The sequence below is a fragment of the Limulus polyphemus genome, unplaced genomic scaffold (assembly GCF_000517525.1).
Source record: "Limulus polyphemus unplaced genomic scaffold, Limulus_polyphemus-2.1.2 Scaffold2830, whole genome shotgun sequence".
Lineage (NCBI taxonomy): Eukaryota > Metazoa > Arthropoda > Merostomata > Xiphosura > Limulidae > Limulus > Limulus polyphemus.
The window spans coordinates 63468-75760 of NW_013668440.1; the positions used below are offsets into that span (position 1 = coordinate 63468).

At 33.3% G+C, this 12293-nt stretch overlaps 1 protein-coding gene across 5 annotated transcripts in view; it reads right to left on the bottom strand.

Annotated features, from left to right (window-relative positions):
- The window catches only part of LOC106468009 (protein BCL9 homolog), a 95441-nt gene that overhangs the window by 23527 nt on the left and 59621 nt on the right, over positions 1-12293 (bottom strand). For all 5 annotated transcript variants that reach the window (XM_022396284.1, XM_022396286.1, XM_022396287.1 and 2 more), the window contains 2 exons: positions 10089-10200; positions 5431-5526 (listed from right to left, as the gene is read on the bottom strand). In XM_022396284.1, coding sequence (XP_022251992.1) covers positions 5431-5526; positions 10089-10200 — 208 coding nt within the window. The remainder of the gene's footprint in view (positions 1-5430; positions 5527-10088; positions 10201-12293) is intronic.

Sequence of the window (12293 nt, forward strand, 5' to 3'; positions counted from 1 at the left end):
TGTCTCCAAGCATTATTATAGTAGTTGGTTGATTAATGAGTTAGAATTTGTTTTTTACTTCAGCTTCATAAATATTGCATATGTGTTTCAACAAATACTAGAGGTGCACAAAAATAAACAAGTAGGTGTTTATTTAGTCATATTTGTGAAGTAAGGCATATTTTTAGTTCAAGAAACTGTGTAAGTTGCAAATATTACAGTTAAAGGGATAAAATGTTTTTGTTATTGTTAATTGGACTGGACTTTTTATACTTTTTTACAAAGTAATCCAAAAGAAACCATTATAACTGCTGTTAGGAGTGAGAGTATTTTGACATGTGCTCAAAGTGAAATTGCAAATCTTCTGGAAATGGTGAAACAGTGGAGAAACAGAAAATTAAAAGAAAAAGAAAATAGGTTAAGAGAAACTAAGAGTGAGACCTGAGGATTACAGTATACTTCTAAACAAAAAAATCAATCTGATTGAAGGCAAGATTGGGGAAGCCAAAGACAATGTAAAAAAGATAGATTATAAGAACAAAACTGAAGATGAATAATAGGACATCAATGAAATAAAGAAGGAATTAGAAAAGGACATCAGTGAATTACAGAGCAACAAATTCAAAGATGTACAAAAGGCAGGATTTAGGCTTTCACTTGTAAATTTACCAAAACTAGATGTGTACATTTTGCAAGAGAATGGTATAAAAAATTCACAAACTTATGAACCATGTAACATACAGACAATCAGACACTTACAGAACTCCATGTACAGTCATCAAGAGAAGTAGAGTAACACACGACATATTTTTCTATGCCATTGTGAAAGGAATGTTTCATTCGCATGTTAAATAGAGGAAGGTGGACAATAAAAATGGATGGATGGCTTTTTGTTGGAAGTGAAGAAAAAGTTGTGGTACAAATAAAATGGAAAAAACAGAAATCTATCCAAAGGAAGTGAAGAAAAGACATCATGTAGCCTAGTTAACTAATGAATGAATACTTGCTGTAAAATTCTTATCAATGCTACCAGTTTGATCACCAATTTTGATTTCATTCCTTTAAGTTGCATGCTTAATCCTCTTTTGTTCACACCTATTGTGTTTTTGATTAGATATCATGACTTTTTGTCAATACACACCAACAAACCATAGTAAGTAAGAAAGTGACACTTGATAGTAACCAATATTAGCTTTAGGATATTTATTCAGGACAAACCTGTACTTTATACTAATGCCATGGAATTTAGATTAATAGTTTCTTGTCATCACCCTCATGCAATTCGTACAGCCATATCAAGTATCATTATTTATGCTAATATCATGTGACACTAAATGCTATTTAATTAGGATAATTTCATAGAATTTAGCAAATCTGTGATGAAAAGTTGGCAATGAATAATCAATAATAACCATCCATCCACATGATTCTTTTAAAGACTTGAGCCAGAAACTGATAATCTAGTTTGCTTGGCCTAACCAATACTTATGTATCTGCACATGCTTTCACCCTAAAGTTTTGTTGCTCAAAATGAGCAGTCCTTAATCTGAATGACAAAAAATTAAAAACAGTCCATCTTTACTCTTAGTTGAAGCTGTAATAAAACTTTCAGATTGACAGCTCATGTAACGTTTTGCGTAGGCATGCACAAAGATATTGGTCAAAATTCAGCAGTTTTTGTTGAACAACTTTGCACACATGTCTTAGATTTAGACCAAATCTGATACTTAATTGTAGGTTTTAAAGATCTATCAGTATACCAAAGTTGAATAAAATCCATGAAAGGTAAGTATGTTTTTCTATCAAATAAAGTTTCCATACTTTCAGTGCGAAGAAAAAAAAGAGGAAGAAATTCAATCAAAACTGAAGAATTTATATCTTGTGTATTTCTTAATGGATTGCCTTGAAATTTGGTATGTTAAGTAAAGGTCCAGTACAGCACATCCACTGAAAATGTGATACTTTGGATTAACGCAGTCTAAGCTACAGAAAGTGGAAAATTGTTAAACTATAACTCCTATTAATAACACTGTGTCCTGAAGGTTGCTTTGGCTGCACGACACTCTACCAAGTGTCTTGATTAGAGAAGATAACAAAATTTGATTTATTAACTACATTTTGATGCCATGTTTATTCAACATAATGATAATAAAGTAGTTTAAATAAATTTTGAATGTAAGTCTTTGAAGAGTTGTGATATACACACTAAGACCTACATATAGATTGGGGGGGGGGGTAATAAGACATTAGTCAGACTTATATTTAAAAAGTCAGCTTAGACCCCGACAAAAGGACAATACCAAAGAACAAAATGACATCAATGAAATAATAATAATAATAAAAGTACAAAAACTTAAATGCCAATTGGAAATGCAAGGTTCAGACCAGTCACACATCTCTCCCTGGTCACTCAAATAATTTCAACCTCAAACATCATTAGCTATGCCATGTGGTAAAGGAGAATCAAAATAGTTTACATGTGCTATCACAACTGCTGTGCCACCTATAACTGCAGGCCTTTGTAGACCACTCCAGCTTCATCACTACCTCATCAAGCTATGATGTATTGTAAGCCATTTCAACATCATTATGGTGGAAAGGTACCAACCATGTAAGGTATACCTGGCAAAGATTGAAATAATTTCTGAGGTGAATGGTTGGAGAAGTGAACAACAAGCTATTCATCTTACAGCATATTTAAAAGAACCAGCTTTAATAACATTATGCAACCTTCCGACAAAGAGCAACAACTACCAGACATTAGCAGTTGCCTTGAGAGATTTAATACATCATATCAAAAGGAAGTTTCTGAAGCAAAGTTTAAGAATAAAATAAGAAAGAATAAGACCTTAGTTGAACATATAGATGTGGAAAGGCTTGCCCAGTTATTTTCTTCAGATGCTCCCTGAGAAAAGATGGATTCAATGGCACTTGAAAAATTCACAGATGACATGGTGGATGATGATATGCGAATTAAGCTAAACCAAAGTAATTGCACAAGTTTAAATGAAGCTGTTCAGCTAACGGCAGTCTAGAATTAATTAAACAACTGTTTACTCATAAAGGAAGAAGTAAACAACAGGACAGTTGTTTTAAGTACGATTTAAGGCATTTTTCACAAAACTGCAGACAAAAGTCTTTAAAAATAGAATCTGCTCCAGAGGATGAAATGAGAAACAAGTTGCTGTAAGTAATGAAAACATGGAATTATACTGATGTTCTTATGTATGAAACAATAATAAATCAAGAAGACAATACCTTGAGAATGAGAACACTCCAACTGACTCAACTGAGATAAGGTGTCCATTATTTAACATTATTTAATGATGCCAGTACATGGGTAAAGGGTTCACTGAAGGGAAGCCTTGCACCATGTTGAATGACACTGGTTCTACAACAACCACTGTTTAACCAGATCTGATGATGAGTAGAAGTAATAATATGGATTGTTGTAAACAGCAAGCAGTCATAAATTTCTAGCAAGAGAGAAGTTAGAAGTCACCCTCACTGAGGGAAGCTTCTCTACACAACACACATGTAATGCTATACTAACTTCAAACAGTTTCAGAATCCATTAAAAAATAACTAAGGACTACATTACAATTACACCAGCAGAAGTTAGACTTCCAGTGACAACAACAATGGAAGCACAGGATAATAAAGACAACCAACCTAAACTGCAACAGAACAGAATCTGGGAAGACAGGTGGTACAAGCCAAAGGTTATTCACTGTGATCATTTGTGAAAGATCAATGGCAGTAGAACAGCAAAATGATTAGTTTTAAAGAAGACTTGTTTAAGGTAAATCAACCTGCTGAAAAGCTTGGAGTTCTTATCAAAACCACTTCAACAGAGTAACCAGGGATGAAAACCATCAGTAGATTTCTTTGAACATGTGTCTCATGAGAATTCTAAAGAAAAGACAAAAAGTTCTTATAAAGGGCAAGAGGTCATCTCATTTTTGCACTATAATTCAAGGAATAGAAAACCACTAAAGATTTAGTGAGTGCACAGTAAATAAATGAATAAAGGAAATTTTGTCTTGTTAATCAATCTTTTTATTGTATTTTGTGTGACACAATGATATAATGATGTCTATATTTATGAATACTTGTCAAGCTTTAATTTTATTATCAATTATGTAAGATTAAGTTTAAATTAACATTGTTTTCATTGTGTAATAGTATTGTTCAAGGAACTTCACAATCCAGGGCGAATCAAACATAATGAATACATGTCTTGAAGACAACAACTTTCTTAAAATTTTAGGAAACAATTTTGAACAATATTAAACCCAAGTTGTCACAACTTGAGTAGGTTGTTAATTGAGTAGCGAGTCTGTTAAAGTTGTTAATTATTGAGTTAATGAGTTGTTAATTAATCACTTTGTTGTTTACTTCACCTTTCTGAATGCCAAGTTTGTGTTTCAACAAAGTACTTGGGGTACAAGAAATACTGTACAAAAAAAGAAAATTAGAATTAAGTGACTGTTTAGCATTATCTGTAAAGTTAGGCTTACTGATACTTTGTGAAACTATTTAAATTATAAAAGTTAAAGTTCGAGAAATAAATACTTTCATTAGGTGGACTAAATTTTACATTCTTTTATCAAATAATTTAAAAGAACCTACCCAACAAAAGAAATCATTACAACAATATAAAATGCTCTGCAGCTGGGCTTTTACTTGTATACAATACAATATATTTATAATCCACTTCACATGACAAATGAAAGTACTCATACTTTAACAGCATCAGAATTTGGTCAAAACATCCTGACAGTATCATATACTGAAACAACTAAAATTTGATATTGTTTGTTTGAAGTTGAGCACAAAGCTACACAATGGGCTATCTGTGCTCTGCCCATCACGGGTATTGAAACCCAGTTTCTAGCATTGTAAGTTCACAGACATACCGCTGTGCCAATGGGGGGCATTTGATATTGTACATGTCTAATTTGATGCTGCTATGTATAGTGTTTGAATCAAGATTTCCATTGTTAAGATTCAGCTGAAACTTTAAGAAATAATATAATAAACATTTGATAATAACTGTTATCAGAATAGTACAAGTACTATAATCATCACAAACACTACTAACTAAAAATAAAACCTTAATTAGGCCAGGTAATAAAATGTGTTAAATTATATTTTTAATATTTGTTTGCACTTTCCAATGTAAGAAGGATAGTTAATTCTTTTGCCAAATTAGCTTTATACATGATGCAACTTAATCCCTATTATTTTTATTGATGAATATATGTAAATTTAGTTATAATCAAGACAAAATGTTTGATTTGTTTTAACTAAGATTAAACATTTGATACATATATTTTCTTTTAACTAAGACAAAACTGATAATTTTTTCATGTCCTTCTACTAGATTAGCTCACATAAATATGATAAATACAAAGGTATAGATGCACTGAAAAACTATTTCTCACTTACCAAATCATCTGAACTATAGTTCTCATCCAAATATTCAGCAAGCTCCTCTTCTTTTTTCTTGTATACATGATCCACTAGCCACTTTAGAACACTCAGCTTATCGGAACAAAAATTTAAAAAAAATGTATATGCAATTGTTAATTAAAAAAAAGAGAGAGAGAGAAACTTTGAGAATGTTAGTCTTACTTAAATATGCTTCCTTTCTCTTTCTTAGAAAACAGATTTGTAGTTTGTTTTTTTAGCAAATCATGGAAGTTAATATTTTTCTAAACTGAAAATGTATTTCCAATAATACTTACCTCTGCTGACACTATAGCTATTTCTCGATCTCTAGTCTTTTATACCCTGCTTGAATTACCTTGGCATATTCTTATTTGCAAATTCCTACTCCAACATCAATGCGCCTCTATCTAAGTACTGTATATAAGCACCTCATTCAGATAATGTAATCAATTTTTTCAAGACATAAACTGGCTTTTAATGGGGAGGTAGGGTGGGAGAGTGTCAGTGGTGGTAAGTATTATCGGAAATACATTTTCAGTTTAGGAAAAATGTTAACTTCCAAAACATACTTACCTCCGCTGACACTATAGCTAGAATCCCACATTGAGAAGGAGGGGGCCAGTACAGGCATGAACCATACAGAAATTGGCTATATAGAAGTGTACCAATACAAAAATGGTACAAGAGTGGGGGAACCGTACTACATCCAAAACTGACAAATGGGAAAAACATTCAGGGACTTGAGTAGGAGGGCCCCAACTTTGCTCTTTGTGGAGGAACACACTCTAACACTCCGGAGGAAAATCCTCTGTCCATCACTCCAGCGACTGGAAACTGGGGTGGTAAGGACTTTAAAGCTCCACCAGTAGTCTGGGGGAGGGGGTAATATAAATTGGGGAGCCCTGTGGAACAGTGCTCTGGAAACTGTGCAATTTTACAAAGCAAACCAACCTGGATTTATTCAACCTGAAGATTGGCAGGATCCCCTTTAGCTTTACTTATGATAGTCCACGAATGGCAGTCCATGATAAAAAGGAAATACCATCTGGTTAGCCTCTAGATAGTCTTATGGAACACCCCATTTTGACAGAGCATGTTGCAACCTGTAGTAATTATAGTGAGTGATTGCTAGTGTGGAATTGAAAAGAGAATGCATACCTGCCTGGGCAACACTTGCCACAGAGTGGGATCCAGTAAAAAATAAAAAAGTATATGATTGAGGAAATACTCACCCCTGGTTAAAATCTAACAGATGTGGTCAAAATAGCTACCAGAGGTAGCAAAAACCCTCAGAAGAGGAAACTGCCAGATCATGTAAGTAATGAGATAGGAAAGTATTAGTAGTAGTCCACATACCAGCCCACACAATGTCTTCCAGAGAGTAATTCCACCCCGACAGCTATTGACATAGAGATATGGTGAATCTGGTGAGAAGTGACATACAAAAAATTCCTCTCCTGTAATGATAATTCATTATAGGCTATGTAAATTAATTTATGAAGCCACTGCGGTTGAGTAATGGGAGATAAGTCATGGGAAATAGAAGGATTCCAATGAAAGAACAATCAAGTCCTACTACCTTAAAAAGAGTTAGCACAAGCCACATAACATTTGATGGTCCTAACAGGACATAACAAATGAATTGGTGAGATGGACAAATATGGAATGATAAAGAGTCCAATGCACATGGATTGCAAACAACTTTGACTGACAATGTCCACAAGCCAACAACAACAAAAATTACAAAGGTGAAACAAAGAACATGAAGCTAAGGGCTCAAAGGGAGGATGAGACAATGTGTGCAAAACAACTGTAAAATCCCAGTTTGGTAAGTGAAAAAGTCATTTGGGCCAAAGAATACAAAAGATTTCAGTAGACCTGATAGAACTGAGGATTCAAAAAACCTTCCTCTATTTAGAATACTGAATAAAAGTGGATAAGGATGGCTTACACAAAGCTACTGTAGACAAAGCAAGACCACTCTCAAATACCCAAGTAAAAAAAAAAAAGGGATATGGTAGATACTTTAGGACAAAGAGGATTTAAATTCCTCTTAATATACCAGTGACAATAAGTATTCCATTTCCATTGATGAACGGCAGTGGTTGGCCTATGGAGAAATTAGTTAAATACAGAGAAACCTTAGAAGTTAAACCCTTATGCCAGGTAAAGGACCACATAACTTCTAAGCATGAAGATTCAGTTTCCGAACATCTGGGTGGAGAATGTCTAATTGAGGTTGTTTCCAAAGAGACTGCCAGTGTGGAAGAGGTAGAGGTGGACATTCTTGTAGTTATTGGAGAAGCAGAGTTGGCCAATATGGTGGAACTAATAGAACTCGACAGGGAGTAGAATAAACCATAGTCAGAACCCAGGACAATAGCCAAAGTTGGGGAAAGACAATACAGATGCAAACCTATCCAGTCCTGACTGAATGCATCTACTGTCAATGCCTGAGGATGAGGAATCGGAGACAAAAACAACTGCAGTTGAGAATTCCAATGAGTTGCAATAGCACTGATAATTGGAGACTTGAACTGAGAGCAAATCCACTGAACAACCTCGTGATGTAGCATCCATTCCGTCAGAAGAATCTGGTTGGGTCGAGATAATTGATCTGCAATTAAATTCATCATTCCTGGAACATGACATGCTAAAAGACTGATATGATGAACACGAGCCCAGTAGAGAAGATCCAAGGTATGAAAACAAAGGTCTCGAGAACGTGTACCTCCTTGATGAGAAATCTGAGAAACCGCTGTGGAATTGTCAGAATGTATCATGACAACTTTTCCCGTCAAGAGAGACAGACGTTGAGCCATAGCCCAGTGTACTGCAAGGAGTTCGAGAACATTGATATGGAGGGTAGATTTGTCTTCTGTCCAAATACCCTGGAACTCCTGACCTTGAAGATAAGCTCCCCATCTCTGAAGAGATGCATCTGTGGACAGATGGATCTCAGGACGAGGTAGTGGAATGGGTACTCCAACAGTAGTGTTGTTCCAATCCAACCACCATTCGTAATCAACAATGTTGCTACTGAGTAAGGAGAAAGGATGATCCAAAGGGTCGGAATGCATGATCCATTGGTCACGCAGTGACCACTGAACAGAACTCATTTGTGGTCATCCCAAAGGATTGAGAAGTTCGAGGGATGCCCATATACCCAAAAGAAAGCGAACCATCCACGCAGTAGGAGAAGGAGATAGAAGTAAAAACCTGATGGCTCTTTCCATGGCTTGTAAATTGACAGGGGTTGGTTGAGCTTGACTTATGTGAGCATTGAAAAACACACCCAGATGGACAAGATGTTGCATTGGTGACAGAATAGATTTCTCCAGCCTGATAAGAAAGTCGGCTTTTGTGGCTTCTGAAAGGAGAGTCTGAGAATGTTGTTCTGCAAATCGACAGGATGGTACCAGTCATCATATAATGTGTGCACAGACCCAAAGAATGCAGATGATGAGAAAGAAGCTCGTACAACTCCACACACTTTAACAATTTTGATCTACTTCACAATGAGATCTGATAACACTTTTTTAGTGAAATTAAGAAATAAAAGTCATAAAAATGAAGTGTAATAAAAATCAAAATAATATCTTTTTACTAATCTTTTTTACAACAAGATTATATTTATATATATATATATTAAAATTATTAACTACAATACTTAAAATGGTTTTGTTGTCATTAAGCACAAACCTATACAATAGATTATCTGTGCTCTGCCCACTACGGGTAGCGAAACCTGAATTCTAATATTGTAAACCTGTAGATTTACTGCTGATCTACTTAGAGATGAGAGGGGAGGGGAACCATTTCAAATGAATGTCATTACTCATAATTTATTATTAATGATTATGATGTGTCAAGAATAAGTTATTTCTCTCATAAAATGCACAGATTTCATAACTTCAATGATGGAATAACTTCAATATATACACACACACACACACACACACATATATATATATATATATATCAGTTAATGCATGTGGCCACTAAGGGTACTGATGAGATTTCTCCAGTTTCCTTTTCCATTATATGGGGTATACATGCAGTCTAGTACTTTCAATCATTACTAGCATATTTAAGACAAAAAACAGAAATGCTATTTATATTCATAACTGGGAAAACATTAACTCTACAACTGCTATAAAATCAATTAATGAATCATTTGAATGATTTTGTTAACTTTCCTAAACCTCTCACCGTGCATCTACTAGGAACATAGATTACTGAGAGTTATAAAGCTCAACAAAATGAGTTAGATATAAATTTAGATGTAAAAATTGTACAAACTGAATTTGTAGATTTCCTTCAACAATAAGACTGAAAAATTAACTGTCAACTGGTATGGTTTTACTTGTAAAAGTAGACATGAAATAATAAAAAAGTGGTGTAAAGGCATTATTCATTACTAGTTTTACACTCTTCATATCATACAATTTTTATTGTAATTCACTATTGAATGATGAAAGTTTCAGATGAAATATTAAATGTCAGTGCCTGTTCAACTAGCAAGGAAAATTAAATGTGAGCCGTATAATTCATTATTTTCTAATGAAACAAACATTGTAAAAAAATATGTGTTTCTGTAACAAGTCGTATGCTTTGAAACTTTCAAACAAAAAGTGAACATGCAAAATGGTTACCTTATCCTCTGGACTAAGCTCCTTCCAACTCCCTAATCTGTCCTGAATCTGTAATGGACCTCCCTTTTCTTTATTTACCAAATTATACAACGTTGTCTCAAAGTTTTCAATCCTAGTAAAGAAAAATAAAAAAAGTTCATTACATTATACTAAACAATATTACTTTAAAAAGATTTGTATAGTGTATGTCTTGTACAGATGTATTTGTTAAACATCAAAAAAACAATTAGCACAACCAAAAATATTTTTCTTAAGGCATTAATGAAGAACATCAAAACTAATTTTTACACTTTTGTACTTTTAACAACCAATAAAAATATATATCACACACACTGTTAAATATAGGCCTAAAAAGTAGATGACTGCAATTATGTAATAACTTCTACCAGAAGAGCTGCTAAACTTTTACAATACTAATTAAAATTAATAGACTTAATTATGAATAACAGGTAAACCACAAAAAGCTTCTATGACCAGTCTGCCCTTGGTCATCAGTCCAGTACCCTTGCTGCTAGTGGTGTTAACACAAACCCTACAATACAAGGTGTAGGTGTGAAGTTCAAAAACAGAAACAAACCAAATTACATTATAACAAGTAATGATTTATTTCCACTAAAATATTTCATACATTTTTTCTCTGAGTTTAAGAAAAAAAGAATCTCAAATTTTAGGTCTATCTAAATTTTTTTTTTCTAGTACACAATACATACCAAAGTCTACGGATACATTGGTACTGTTTTAAAGTTAAAGGTCAGGATTGTGTAGAAATTTGCACTGGAGAAACAGGTAGGATTCTTACTGCAAAAGAATTATTGGTCATTATTACTCACCTTTTTTTTTAAGTAATACTCAAAAATTAACTGTAATTTACATTGTATGAATGTTTTTTTTTAGATACAATTAAATGTTAACAGACTAGCAAATGTTCAAGTGCATGTCAAATTCTTTAATGGTTGAATATAGTAGCACAAACTTAAAAGCATCCAAAATCCAATTTTCCAAGAAATTCACAAGATAGGCCTTCAGCAAACAAAGGGTTTTGAACTGATAAAAAAAAAGCTGGATTTTGTCAAACAGCCAACTTATGTAATGTTGTAGACATAGGAACTAGAAAGATGAATTATAAATAGATATAGAAATCAGATTTTCTGATGAAACAAATATATTTCTTAAAAATTAAACCAAAGTAACAAAAACAACCAGTCTAAGCTAGGCACTGTACACTCCATACTTTGTGATTTGACTTGTACTTTTTACAGATCCAATGTATGGTTGTTGTTGTTTTTTTTTTTATTATATATTTTGTGATTTCACATGAAATATAACCATTTTGATACTTCCTTCAAACTTGTAAATATCAAACCTAAATTGTTTATTGTCTTATAACAATTGAGACCGGTTATTTATTAAATTGAATTTCAATGAAAAATTACAAATAGAATATTTCTGGCAGTTTCTTGTTATTTTCAGCAGATTCTTCTCAGTATCATCAGTTTCCTGAATGAATACTTCACTCTTCTATTTATATTATTATTAACTAGATCTTGTCAATAATCTAGTTAAATTCAAGTTTTTGGGGGTAGGGTGGAGGGTGTTGCACATGCAACTATGGCTCTACAACTTATGAAATGTGGTCATTGTGAATTTCAGTCTATTTGATCAAGAAAAACATAGTTTTTATAAAATACAATGGGAAAAAAATTAAACAAATGGAATAATTGAACATGATTAACTTTCTTCTTTCAAAAAATATTATAACTTTAAATGTAAAATCAACTGAGATTGTTTGCTATTTGTAATGATCCAACCAGAATTTCAAAAAACAGACTTGCTTTATGGTTAAGGAGTAAGTCATACAATTCACTTGCTACAAAGACAGTTCATTATATGCTTAAAGTACATACCCTTTTAATATTTGCAGTTACACAGTTACTTCAATGATTCAATATTTATACATTGTGCATCTCAATATTTCAATTTAAACTTATGCTAGAATGTCATCTAGTAGAAGTAACATTATAATAATTTGTTAACCCTATGTGTACAGGTGGGGGTCAAGTGAGCATGCCATGACCTTTTACAGTGTGATAGTGTTGCCCTATATTACTGATTTTAGCCAACAGCTCTTATAGAAGATAGTAAATACCAGAAATGATATAAAAAACTGTAGATGTGCATACTGGAGGTTGCAGAGGTTATACGAAA